Source organism: Strix uralensis, chromosome 3 (assembly GCF_047716275.1).
Source record: "Strix uralensis isolate ZFMK-TIS-50842 chromosome 3, bStrUra1, whole genome shotgun sequence".
Lineage (NCBI taxonomy): Eukaryota > Metazoa > Chordata > Aves > Strigiformes > Strigidae > Strix > Strix uralensis.
The window spans coordinates 41,064,909-41,078,143 of NC_133974.1; the positions used below are offsets into that span (position 1 = coordinate 41,064,909).

Genomic DNA, 13,235 nt, shown 5'->3' on the forward strand with positions numbered 1-13,235 from the left:
AATTTTTACCTTGAGGGAATAAATAAAAAAGAACAACTGGGAATTCAGGGATGTACAGAACTCAAACGAAGAAGGCAGTATTTATTGTCAGTTAGGATTTGAAGTTGTTTTTTAAAGCAGAGAAGGTCTAATGAATCCATGAATGATCTTAGATTGTTTTCAAAGTGGATTTAAGCTGTAATGAAAAAGTGACAAGGGGAAGTTAAGATAAACTTTACATGAATAGATTGCTGAGTTAGGTGACTTCTTCCTGTCTTGCTTCTGTGATTGTGTTGATCTTTAGTGGGAGTTTTCAGAGGTCTGCCAAAAATGTTATGTACCCAAATCTCCCACAGAGCCCTTAGAGTGAAAGGATAGTCCAAAATATTTTCTTTTTTTAACAACAGCAAAGTCCATCTTCCCAGCTGCCTAACGAACTGGGGAAAAAAAAAAAAACATGAAGTTTGAGGAAACAAAGTATCTTTATGACCAATCTATTTTGACCTGAAGGATTTGATAAAAAATATCTAAAAATATATCTGTGTAGTGAAGAGAGGAAGTTCTCTGCTTTGAAGTCTTCAATACAAATGCAAATGTCCACAGGGCACTGGAAAATACCAACTCATTCTATGTAGGTCACCAAAAAGCTTTTTTGTATCACGGTTGTCACTGCTGATTGGAGCTTTACCTGTCATCTGTAGGTAGAATCTCCATCTTATTACCATCTTCATAAGTAAAGCAAGAAATCTAGTTACCTTTTGTCTTGATTTTGATTATCACTCATCATGGCATTGATTGTGCTTTGGGAGTTTTTGCTTCTTTGTTTTTACCTGTAAATTACTAATTATTGGTGCAGTTGATCAACAGACTAGATGGCTATGAAAACAAAATTTTGTTATAAATTAAGTTGAGAATAAGACTGAACAGTGAAATACCTTAGCATGCTTTTGGTTTGCTGCTCTGGTGGCAGTTTCTGAGTATAGAGAACTCATTTCTTAGTGGTTTTTTGCACATGAGAAGGAAAAAATATGCAGTGTGTAGCTTTTTGAACACTCCTAAAGCATCAGTAGTATCTAGTACTAACTAACCTGTCCAACTTACAAATGTTGAGAGTATGACCTAGGATGACATAAGCGGAATTCAAGTGATGGGCAAGCCTTATGCTGGATCTTTGCTCAGGGCTGAATTGTTTCTGTCACTTAATTACTGTTGGTTAAGCTGCACTGCAGACTCCTTTTTTAACAGTATTTTACAAGGTGCAGGACTCAAAAGCTGGCTGTGTTTGGGTATGTGTGAACAAGTAACTGAACACTTCTCAGATTGCTTGGGTTAGGGGGCTTATAGGTAGTCAGGAAACGTTTACGCCACATATCAAACATTAGTTTTGTTCTAGTAGCAGAAGCTTTCCAAGAACAAGATGTGTCCGTATCGTCACAAAAGGAGCTCCAGAAGAAGACAGACCTTTATCATCTTCAGAAGGTTAGGCCTGCGTAGGCTTTATTGACTAGTTCCTTAACTGAATCTTTTACAATGTAATTGTCCATGCTTAGTTCTTCCCAGCTTGCTGGATCTCTGAGTAAAGGTTGTGTATAAGTAACTCTTCTTTAAAATGAATTAATAAGTACCAACTATGTATGTCAGGCCACCTGACGCATAGAAATTATAGAAAATATCTGACATAAACTAGGGTTTTAAAATGCAAATTAGGGGTTTTCTTCTTGTTTAACTTGCAAATTACACATTCTGCCTAACACATATTTCTTTGAATTTCCCAAACTCCTACCAGTTTGAGAACTGACCTAAATAAAAATAACTGCACGATCACACTTTCAAACATCATCAGTGAAGGCATGCCAGCAAAAATTAATTATACATGTTAAACATATAGACTGTGTTCTCCAGAGAATAACTACCTCCCATGTAGTTTTATGCACCACTTTTTTTTAAAGACTTTGTTGGAGTTGAAGGAATCAAGGCGGTCTAAGAAACTGACAAAGTTTGAAATGCTTCGTTTTGAAGTTGTTGACTATATAGACAGTCTTGTAAGGTGAGCTTTCCCATTTTATATTCCTGCATTAGTTTGCAGCATAAATTGTAACAAATTTTGCTAACGTTAATCTTGTCAAAATTGTGTCTTGGTCCCTGCAGTATGAAGCACGCTTCTTTTTCCTTCCTATTCTTTCTTTAATGAGGGCTCTAAATATAATAATAATTTTTTAAAAAAATCTCTTTTCCATAGATTAAAGGAAGTAATTGGCATATGAATGGACCAACTTATTTTGGCTACAGAAAAAAGTTGAGGCCTGGGTATATGTGGCAAAATAAAGTCAAGAGCTCTTACCCTAATCTTTGCTGATCTGTTCTACTTACAAAACCGTATAGATGTCAAGTGTGATATCCTGGAATCCATTTTGGGAACTGTTTTGGTGAGCAAGGCATAGCAGATAGGGTTTTGGAGGCAGCTCTGTAGCAGAAAATGTGAAAGGCTTGGGGTGGGGGAAGAGATGAAGGCACTGTTAATTATAGAGTCTTGCAAGGGGGGAGGCAGAGAAGCTAACAGAAGTATGACTGTGCCAAGAAAAAAGCTTCAAGTATGAACACAAAGATGAGCAGACGCTCATCAGGAGGCCTCAAGGTGGATAAGCAAGATCTGTGGGGTAGAGTACATGACTACTGTTAGCATTTCAGCTGCTGCCCTTATTTTTTTAATTTGTCAGTGGCCCAGCTAGAGTTCTATGCTAAATCCATTAGATGTAAAGTAGATAATAACTGATGTCCCTGCTTAAAAGTCAACTTGAGCACTGTTCATCTTGTTCTTTCAGAGATTTGTCAGTACTGCTTGGGAAACGTACATTCTTGTAGTCTCTGATTGCATTAGACTTCTGTTGTTTCCCTTAAGGTAAAGCTTTGTATCTCTCCTCCTTCCCCCATACCTCATGTTGCTTTTTCAGAAATTACCTTGTTCCTGCAAACCACAAGACTCTGCATGAGATTGCGTATTTCAACACAGCCAGTGTTCTCCGTGAGCACTTGAATGCTGCCCCAAGGATTGCACTTCATACAGCTTTAAATAACCCATACCGCTACCTGAAGGTAAGGAACAAATGAGTTGTTTGTGGTGCTGGAGTAGTTTCTGAAGGCTACACATGAGGATGATGTATAAGGCTTAGTTTTGCTGTTTCATGAAGCTTGGCACACATTCAGCTGTTTTGCAGAGAAATCAGCAAGTTAGTGTTGATAAGCAGCTGGGGACTTTGCGAAGAGCTAGGGAATCTGGCTGAAATAAAGGAGCTAATTACGGAAAGACTTCTATATGGGGAATCCATTTTCCAGAGCCTGTTCTAGTCATGATCTTTTCTTTCTCCTGTAGACATAGCAGAAAAGTAATTTTGTCCTCCGTTACAAATGGGATGACTGTCCATGGGGAAAAATAGTGTCTGTGGCTCATTCCAGAGACTTTCTTTACAGGGCTGGTGCTTAGTCCTCACTGTGTAGACTTGCTGTAAGATGAAGGCTCTGTTCAGCCAGAGTGATGACATTAACAATAGCTTAAATACAGCATATTTGAACGAGTCCTTTGTTCTTTTTACACTTATTTTAATATGTTGTGTATTGACATCATATCTTTTCTGACTCCAAGAAAAGGATTGTCATTGATTCTATTAGTTAACCTTGCCCTTTTCTAGAGAAGAAAAGCAGCCCCTTTTGCACTTCTTTCATAAATCAAATTCACAGGATGACCAAAAGAAGAAAATAAAGCAGGATTTGGGAAAGGAGTGAATGTACATTTCTTTTTGTCCTTGATTATAGATGCTACTTGGAGTTATCCTCATGCCCTAACATTTCCCTTAAATAAGCCTGATTACAGTTTTGAAGAAAACATCAGTTGTAGCTGTATCTGAATGATTATGTTACTTGAGTCAAAGCCAACACTTATCAGGAATCATACTTGATAAAGATCAGTCTTTGAAATCTACAGCCTGATTCGTATTGGGTTTGTTGGCACAGCGCCTCTATTTGAATGAGGGTTGTCGATTTTGCTGTGTGCAGGGCTTATTTCTAAAACCACTTAAAGAGCTTATTTGTGAAAACAGTAGTTAGCAAGTGGGCTACCATTAAAGAGACCTAATATGAACCTCAGTAATTGATATTTTTAGAAAACCTGTAAAAATATAGATTAGGAGAGCTTGCAAAATCAACCTACTGATGTGTTTAATAAGTATTTTCTTTGATGAGTTGACAGGATCTAAAGCCCTGTCATCCTGCACTTTGTTCTTTGACATACTTTAACATATTTCCAATGTTTTCTGAATAGATTGTGAAGGATTGACATAGTTTCTAGCAGCAGCCGTATTGGCTGCGTACCTTGCTTAGCATTTTAATCCATGTGAGTCAAAGAAATATTTTTTCTTAATTGTATCCATGACTTCTGCATAGCTTGTACTTTCCTGGGCCATGACCAGAGCAAAGTTCTCTAGAGCTGTTCCTTCCAGAAGTCTAGGACAGAAAAGGATCTGCTTCAGTGGAGTACCAGCAAATGATTGATAATATATGATGCATTTCTTACAGGAATTCAGTCCAGTTATTTATTTAGCAAAACATGAACTAAGGATCATGCTTACCCTGAAAAAAAAAAACCCAAACCACAAAAAAAGTGTAATTCTGTTTTCACTGATCCCTTGAAAATTCAACAAGTTGTAACTTAGAATGCCAGCAAGACACTGCTTAGTATTGTGTCAGTGCAAGGAAATCTGATCTTGGCTCTTCCTGGGGTTTAGATGGTCATGTGAGTTTTGTTCTTGACCTTGGGTAAGAAGGGCGATTTTTCACATTGATCTCAAGGAATGAGCCCTACTACCCATAAAGATACTTTGATTGCTGTGAAACGAAAGTCCTTGAGTTACAATTAAGCTCCCACATCAGGGAAAGGGGATACTAGTGTTTGGTCCTTGGGAAAGACAGTAACACTGATTCCAGGGCAAGGTATGAATCGGTCCTCTCTAGCCTCTGGGGGCAGGGTCAAGCAAGAGAAACCCCTCATCAGTGGTGTTCTGGGTTGCTCCCACTCCCATATTCTTTCTGAAATAGCACCTCTGTGCTGTACATGTGGTTTCACAACTGGCTGCTCGTTCTAGGGCAGCTTCCTGCTTGTCAGTCTAGTTATTTCCTCGTGGGGACAACACAGCACGTGTGCTGCTGCCTCAGGAAGCTGAGGTTTCCCTGCACACAGCTGCAGCTCCCTCCCACTGTGCTGTAAAGGCTTGGCCTACTTGTCACAAGTGAGGCTGCATTTGTTCAGGTGCTGGCAGAGACCCTGCAGTGCCAATCAGTAATGTCTTCCCTGGATCATTCTTGGCACTTGCATGTGGTCCAGCTAGATTCTCATTTCTACAAATGAGCCAGGAGAGTGCAGTTGCTCGAAGTTGTGTCCTCTTTTGGTTGTGATACCTGTTCTGGCTTTAAGATTAGAAAATCAGGGCAAAGTGTAGGAAGCCACAGAGTTAAGAGAAGTAGCAGAGGGGAAACGAAAGTCGTAGCGTTATCCCTCTGGGCAGTGGTGAGCCACTAGATCAGCCAGGTCTAATTTCACCCCTGCTGGTTAGTAACACAGTAGTATTTGAAACTATTATGGTATGCCCCTGAATTACAGTCTGGTAAATTAATGTCTGGATTGTAACATTTTGAGGGTTTTAGGCTGTGTTACTCTGAATTTATCTGGAGACCATCTGGACTGAACTGACAGACATTAACCTAATGTTTGCAGCTTTTGTGTTCCTTGTACTGAATAAATAAAACTTGAAATTTATTAGGCTTTCTGGAAATTGTGAATGTTTTGTAAGTGCTAGAGTCCAAACTGCATCTGAGTCTTACAAATTGCAGGAATTGAGATCTATGAAAAGGAAGCTAGATATTCTTGAGCAAAGTTATATTCTTTGCCCAACCTTCTTTCCTATCTTGAAAAGCATTTATTTATGAAGGTATTCTTGCTAGGGTTTTATAGACTTCCCAAAAGTAACTGGCACATTTTACTAGCATATAAAAGCATTTAACAAAAGCTACTGTGAACTGAAAGGAATGATCAGTGGGTGTGTTCATGTTGAGAGCTGACTTCTTTGAGTACATGAAACCGAAAACTGGAAAAAAAAGTAAAATGGATATGAAATGTAAATTTCTGCAGCTCTACAGAGACTTTTGCTTCTGGCTCAAGTGGCTTTTTTACTTCTCAAGTAAAAGGTTCAGTGCTGATGACCTGAATTTCCTGACATACAGTTTGTAAGAAATCAGATTTTTGCCTTTATAGGTGCTGAGTTTCAAGCCACAGAGAAATAATTGTTCAATTTCAGAGATAAAACTCTGAGATGAGAGAAGCAATTTTGCTTTTTAGTACATCTGGTAGATCTATAGTAAGACATCCTCTTTCCTCTGGGGCAGTGGGGGGCCAGGCAGAGGGGAAGGGACCCTTTTCTGTTTTCTACATAGTACAGTCTGAGGCAAATCAGGACTAGTTTATTTTCCTGAATCCACAGAACAGATTATTTCTCTCTGATACATAAATAGAACTAGCAAAAGAATTGGGGAAAAGCCTAATCAGATAATCACTCATTAGAGACTGTGTAAGTGTACAGAATTGTAGAACGAACACCAGGAGTGAAGTATCCAGGTGTTTTTGGTTGTTTTTTTTTTTTTCCCAATGGTATATTTTCTTATTTTCCTGTTTTTTTTCCTTTGTACCATCAACTTGCCATTAAACACACATCCAGTAAACATGTGGCTTAAAATATCTACTATGTGAATTTCCTGAAATATCATATCTAGCCCTAGAGATTGTTCAAGATTAAAAACTGATCAAAGTTACTTTCATTTTTTTCATCAGAATCAAGAATTGAAAAGTGATGAAGGAAGCATTTCTAATAAAGCCCCTGACATATGCATAGCGTATAAGCTTCATTTGGAGTGTGGCAGATTAATCAATCTTGTTGATTGGTTAGAGGTATGTGACAATGCAGAGTTACTTTACCTGCTTTCAGTATTCTGATTTATCTTTTTGCTGCATGTCTGCTTTTCTTTAGTGCCCCTTTTGACAGCTTAAATCATGGCATACCTCCATCTCTCCTGTGCAAGAACATCCAGTAACTCCAATCATCAGCCCACAGAGTCTTCCTCTTGACTACTGTGAATCATTTATTTTTCAGCATTATTACTCTGTGGTGAAAATCTTTTGCTTCTGCCTCTATTTTATATATGGCACAGATCAGATTTTATGCTTCACAAAGCTACCTTTTTTTCCCCCCCTTTGCTTTTAAATATTCTGTGACACTTTTATGGAAACAGGCAAGTGCTGCTGCTTGGCAAGTGTGGGGCTCTTGGAGAGAATGCTTGTGCTAGGTAAGAGCAAAGGTCCTTTTATCCTGATATCCTGTCTCATACTGGGACCAAAAGCAGAGGGAGTGTAACAAGAGAACATACATTAATATACATTCTCAAAATACTCCCTAGGTAACAGTCTAAAGTTTCCTAAACTGGAATGGTTTCTCTGTATTTCCTAAGCCTACCTGGATTACATTACCAATATAACTTTTCAGCAACCACAGCATCCTCTGGCAAGGAATTCTGTGCTTAACTACAAGCAGTGCAGAGGAGTCTGCTTTTACTTCTTCTGAGCTTGTTTTGTTTGTGTCTTAGAAATAAAAGTGGACAGAAGGTTCCTACCCAGCCTCTTGCTGTCCCTCAATTTTATAGATTTATTCACAGCCAACTTGTGTCCTTTGTTTTTTGCAGAATGTTTAAGCAGTCTCACTTTGAGAATGTTTTTCAGCTCTGTGTTTTTTCTGAGAATGGGTCAGGGACCAGAACTGTCTTGGGATTTAAAATGCAGGCACATGAGTGCAGAGTGATGGCTTTCATTCTGTATCCTGCCATGGCAATATGTAACCTTGCTTGCTCTTCCAATTGCTGCTGAACTGACATTCTTATGGAGTTACCATTCCAAAATCTCATTCCTCCTGAGCGACAGTCATCAGCTCAGAGCTCATTATTTTATAGGCAGCTCTGTTCATGAAATGTATTAAATCTGTGCTGCTTTTCCCTTTCTAGGCTTTCTCAACTGTGGTGATGGCAGCTGAGGGACTAAATGCAGATGCAGCTTCCTCAGACCAGGTGGATGATATTATCCAGTATCCTTTCTCATTTCTCTCAAATTTGACATTCAGATGCTTACAGGATTAATGAACCAGGATTTTTAAAATACAGCCTTATGTGAACTGATAACTAATTCCAGAAAAGTAAGACAACTGAACAGCTTTAATGTACTGAAAATGTCACAGAACTAGATCAGCTGAAATAAATAAGACAGCAGCTTTTGTCCATAGGAGGTGTTTGGGTCTGAAGCAGAACCAACAGTCCTTAAAACAAGTGGAGCTATTCTACTTGATTAAATCGTCTGAGAGTTGGTACAGCTGCTGTATAGAGGGAGAGCATTACTGGGGAACAGGTGATAGGATAACTGTGACCTAGTGAGCAGATGGAGAAATAGAGACAGTAATTTATTATGAGGAAGACAGAAACATTAGCAGAGGAAATCTTTACAAAAGTAGTGTCTCTGTAGAAGCTGTGAGTTCTAGTACCTTAGAGAATTTTAGTTCCCACAAAACATCCATTGTCCAGATTCTTAACTGAGGTCTGCAGAATATTTAACGGATGAGCATTAGAACCAAAACTCATGGCTACAACAATAGTGCTGCCACAAAGAAAGGAATAGTTGTACAAACGGAGGCTTACCTACAGGAATATTTATTTGCTCTAATACTATACTTAGCTTTCCTTTAGTATAAGGCCTTCCCTTTTTTACAAGCTCCACTGGTAATTAACACAAAAGTAAATTCTCTTAACTAACTGAAGGATATATAGCTGAGCGTCAGTAAGGCAGCAAGAAAGGTACAGTGAATAGCAAGTAAAGAAAAGGTGATGCTGTTTTATGAAACCTCAAAAAAACTTCTATAATTATCTTTTTTTTGTGAAGGGACATGAAAGTATAAATTCTTCTGAGAGACTACAAAATCAGGATCTTTGTAGGTTTTAAGCTTCTCTTAGCAGTGGGGAAAGGAACTCTTCCTTTGTTGCCACATTGTAAGCATGTAGCAAATGAAACAGTGCTCAGATTGAAGATTTGTGCTTCTGTAGGCAAATCATGGTCTGCTCTTTATTTCCAACAATTTTAGTGTGCAACGCATTTTGTGTAATCTGTGCTTACTTAGACATAGAAATACTTAGAAATCTTCCCCTCCTAGAGAGAACATAAAAAGTGCCCTCGATTTCCTTGACTGAGATGTCTAGTGCTCGTTTTATTCGAGCTGTTTCTGAACTGGAACTCTTAGGCTTCATAAAGCCTAGCAAGCAGAAAACCGACCACGTGGCAAGGTTGACATGGGGAGGCTGTTAATGTGCCACTGAGATCTCAATAAACCTGTTCTTTCTAACACTGTGCAATGGCTGTGTTCCCACTGAACTAGTCCTTGCTAACTCTGCATACCAAGTCAAAGTCAACGATGACTGAATGTTGTGAGATAGATACATTCTGGGTGCCTGGATAGGCTTGAATAGCAATGCTGTTTTTTAATACTTGCCTCCCTGTGTAATGTACTGCTCTATTAATGCTTATGTTCCAAATACTGTATTGTTGTGCCAGGTTTAATCTTCTTTGACGTGTGATATTTAACACTGTACTGATAGAATTCAGGGTAGCAAGCCAAAAGGACAACACTGGCTGTGTAAGATATAGAAGTGATGAAGCAGGATTATTAACTTGCTTCTTATACACTCAGAGGATTTGAGTCATCATTATAAAATGCCTTCCAGCTCCTTGAACTACAGATTTAAAAATAAATAAACCAGTATGCTAAAAAAGACAGTAAGCTTCCATGTTCAGCCTCTGCTGCATGTTCTTCAAACCAAAACTGGTCATAACTCCCTGAAAACTCCTTCATGAGGAGGAGAAAGGGACAGAATAATTTTAAAGATAGATATAAATATTTGCTCCTTAAGAAGAGCAAAAGCAAACTGTTTCAATCATTCCCTTTTTCTGGTGAAGTTGATTAGCACTAGCTAACTTGCTGCCAGGGAACTCGTGTCAGCAGACTGAGAACATGGCACTCATGCCCACTGGAGGAAGGCAGTAAAATCTGCACCTGAAGTACAGTTACCAGTGCTGTCCCCTTTGTAGGAATAGGACTGGAATGGCTCACAGCTGCTTCTGTTGCTATTCTCTGCCTAGAGCCAATCACAGATCAGTGCCTGATACTGTAACAAAAGCCACAAATAAAAGTGCTGTAGTGCTGGAAAAAACCTGGTTATTGCTGGAGTTCTGGTCCCCAAAGAAGCTGAGGTTGTTAAGAAAAACCTACACCTGATGAGAGGTATCAGAGTAACACGAGTATGTCCTAACCAGCCCCATCTCTCTTCTTTGGCATTCAAAAGCTACACTGCAGATCCCATTGCCCTCAGACTCAGTTTGGGGAGCAAATGTGTTTATGCTGACATTAGTGTCCCATGTTTTCCAACCAAGAAAAAAGCCTTAGAAACCAAAGGGGAAAAGCTGTGTTTCCCTCTAGAACAGTGTGCATGTCTGCTGTACATTGATAAACTGTCTGGAGAGCCACAACACGTGCATTTCAGCAGTATGGGTGGAGACTTCAGGTCAGCCTTATCACCTAGGAAAGGGCTGCAGTTAGAGAAAAGCGTTTAAGAGTTTGTCCCTCCCAGCCTACTCAAAAGTTGAATGGTGATTACTTAATTTATTGTAAAAGACTGTATGTACCTCCAAAAAACTCCCAGACTTCCTCAGCTGACCAAGAGAGGATTACAGGCTTTACTTTCCTTCTGAGACATTTAAGTGCTGCTCTTAGTGCATGTGTTCAGCCACCGCTAGAATCCAGATGCTCCCACTTAGTTGCACTAGCATTTCAGCCTACTCAAAGCAACTGGAAGTGATAGCCTGGAGCACTGAAGATTGAATCACTTGGATAAACCTGGTCTGTACTAGGAGGGGGGTGAAGTCCTGTTACAAGAACCTATAACTTACCAGGCTGTTTACCCAGGAATGTATGTAAGATAGGTTAGGCTTGTTTTAAATACCCTCAGAGAGGGCAGGAGTCATGTATTTCCCAACTGCTCTAATTGCGGAGGCACAGGGAGGGCCTGGTTCTAAATGTTGCCAGGCAAATTAAGAGGCTGAGGAGGATGAGTAGTTTATCAGCCTTTATACTGCCTAAACATACAGCTTGGGAAATGTAACGATGAAAACTCAGAGCAAGAATTTTTAGGATCTCAGCAGAGCAGTTGCAAAAGTTCCTCTCTTCCACCAAGACACAGGAGTAAACCAATTCCATCGTGCCTCACTCCAGAGACCGAGCTAGGGGACCTGTATCGTCCTGGTCTCCATATACATAAGGCTCTCAAGCAGCAGAGAGCAACATGAGACACTTCCATCAGAGGGGAGTGCTGAGTAGCCCTCCTCTGTCCCAAACCTCACCTGTTTACCTTGCAAATACACCTGACAAATGGAAAGGAGCAGCAAAACAGCCAAATGGCTCGCTGGTCTGCGCAGGCTCATCTGCCAGAGGACGTGGAGCCAAGTGCTCTGCGTAGCTGTCCTCAGCCACCTGCCTGCAGCCTCCCCTCCCTCACCTCACCCCCTGCCAGAGAAGCCCACACCAATCTAACTTTCACACCTTTGGAGGGTAAAATATTTGGAAATAAAGAGAAGCAAGCTTGAACAGTGTGCGGCTTTTAATCCCCAAATGTGCAAGCAACATGGCATCAAAACAGAAAAATTAACAGCTAATGGCCATTTCTTCCCTTTCACTAATAACAAATTTTGAAGCTTAAAGTCACATGTTTGCTATGCTATATATGCTTTCTCGGGATCAAATCTTTAATTCAGTACTTGGCACTTCAGACTGTAAGATGTATAAAGGGGAAATACTTAACTAAAATCACCTAGGAAGTACTGTGTAATTTCATTTTCTTCAGCAATGAGGGTAGGAAGGTAGGACAGTTAAAAACAAAACTGGTCAAAAATTTCATTTAGTTTGCCTTTGTTCAGAGGCTGGACTTTGTAGTGAGTCCTGGCTGCCTGGAAAGAGCTTAGCATCACTAAATTCTGAACCAGCATCAGTAACAGCAGAGACACTACAGCTATGAAAATGCACCTTCTGCTTTCCCTTCTTTAATGAAATTCTGGTGCTAGGGGTCTAATAACACCAGGCCTTCTGTTTGCAGATAATCTGGCTATACAGTATGAATTTTACATATGGCTCCTCTCATATAATTTATTTTACCACTTTTTTTGTAAATATTCCAAACTCACCTTCATATACCTCAGCTGAAATACACACACAGGAAATTTCAGCTGCAAGTATGTACACAATTTTAAAATGTTAGTTTCTACAACTGTCTGCATAGTAAGCCAGGTGCTTGTAGAAGCCAAACATTCATCCTCACATTTTTCATCTCAGAGAATGGCTTCCAATACAAAGGTCACAAGCTCTGGTTCACAAGAGCATAAACTCAATACTTTACCAGCCTCAGTTTTCTCCTCCCCACCATGGAATCACAGAGCTAAATCCTTCCCAATTCCCAACTCAGGAATGAAGAGAGCTTTCACAAAACACAGCTTCTAACCAGAATCGGCTAATGGTCTCACTGTTCAAGAGTACACAGGCAGATGTCAAGCATCAGCACATGAGACTGCTTGAATCTCCTTTTTCAACCTTGAAAAATGTTGAATAATCTTATAGTTATGTTTTCACATCTAGACACAAAAATCAACACACAGCCAGGATGTATGCTGCTCTTTAAGTATACAGTAACTCAGATCTGCTTGAAAAGAATTTACACATCACTATCTTAAAAACAAGTTAACCAAGATCTTTGGTTTCACACTGTTAAGTTGCAGTTAACTGTCCTCAGCTTGCTTTGCTTTTGGATAGACTGCAGTTTCATACAAATTGCAAAAAAATTCTAAATGTGGCCACCACAAAACGTAGTGCCAAGAACTGAGCAGTTATTGAAGCTTACCCATTCCTACTTGACTCAAAAGCCTTTGAAGAGGCTCTCCAAAGCAAGTTTGGTTTTAAGCATTAGCCCGCTGCTCACAGCACCCCAATTTTCCAATTTTTTCAACAGTAATCAAGCAGCCAACAATTTTTCTACTGAAGGGTAAGCCACCTGTTAGAACAAGCCTTTCACATGAAATTCAT

General features: G+C 39.6%; 1 protein-coding gene across 7 annotated transcripts in view; it reads left to right on the forward strand.

The window, feature by feature from the left end:
• The window catches only part of ORC3 (origin recognition complex subunit 3), a 38,009-nt gene extending 28,544 nt beyond the window's left edge, over positions 1–9,465 (forward strand). For 5 of the 7 annotated variants that reach the window (XM_074862031.1, XM_074862029.1, XM_074862032.1 and 2 more), the window contains 6 exons: positions 1,373–1,458; positions 1,929–2,026; positions 2,931–3,072; positions 6,854–6,970; positions 8,074–8,153; positions 9,313–9,465. In XM_074862031.1, the coding sequence (XP_074718132.1) occupies positions 1,373–1,458; positions 1,929–2,026; positions 2,931–3,072; positions 6,854–6,970; positions 8,074–8,153; positions 9,313–9,418 (629 nt within the window). In that variant the 3' untranslated portion in view covers positions 9,419–9,465. Of the gene's footprint in view, positions 1–1,372; positions 1,459–1,928; positions 2,027–2,218; positions 2,406–2,930; positions 3,073–6,853; positions 6,971–8,073; positions 8,154–9,312 lie in introns of those variants that run through there. The other 2 variants (XM_074862030.1, XR_012628081.1) reach the window with 2 other exon arrangements.
• Positions 9,466–13,235: the final 3,770 nt, after the last annotated feature.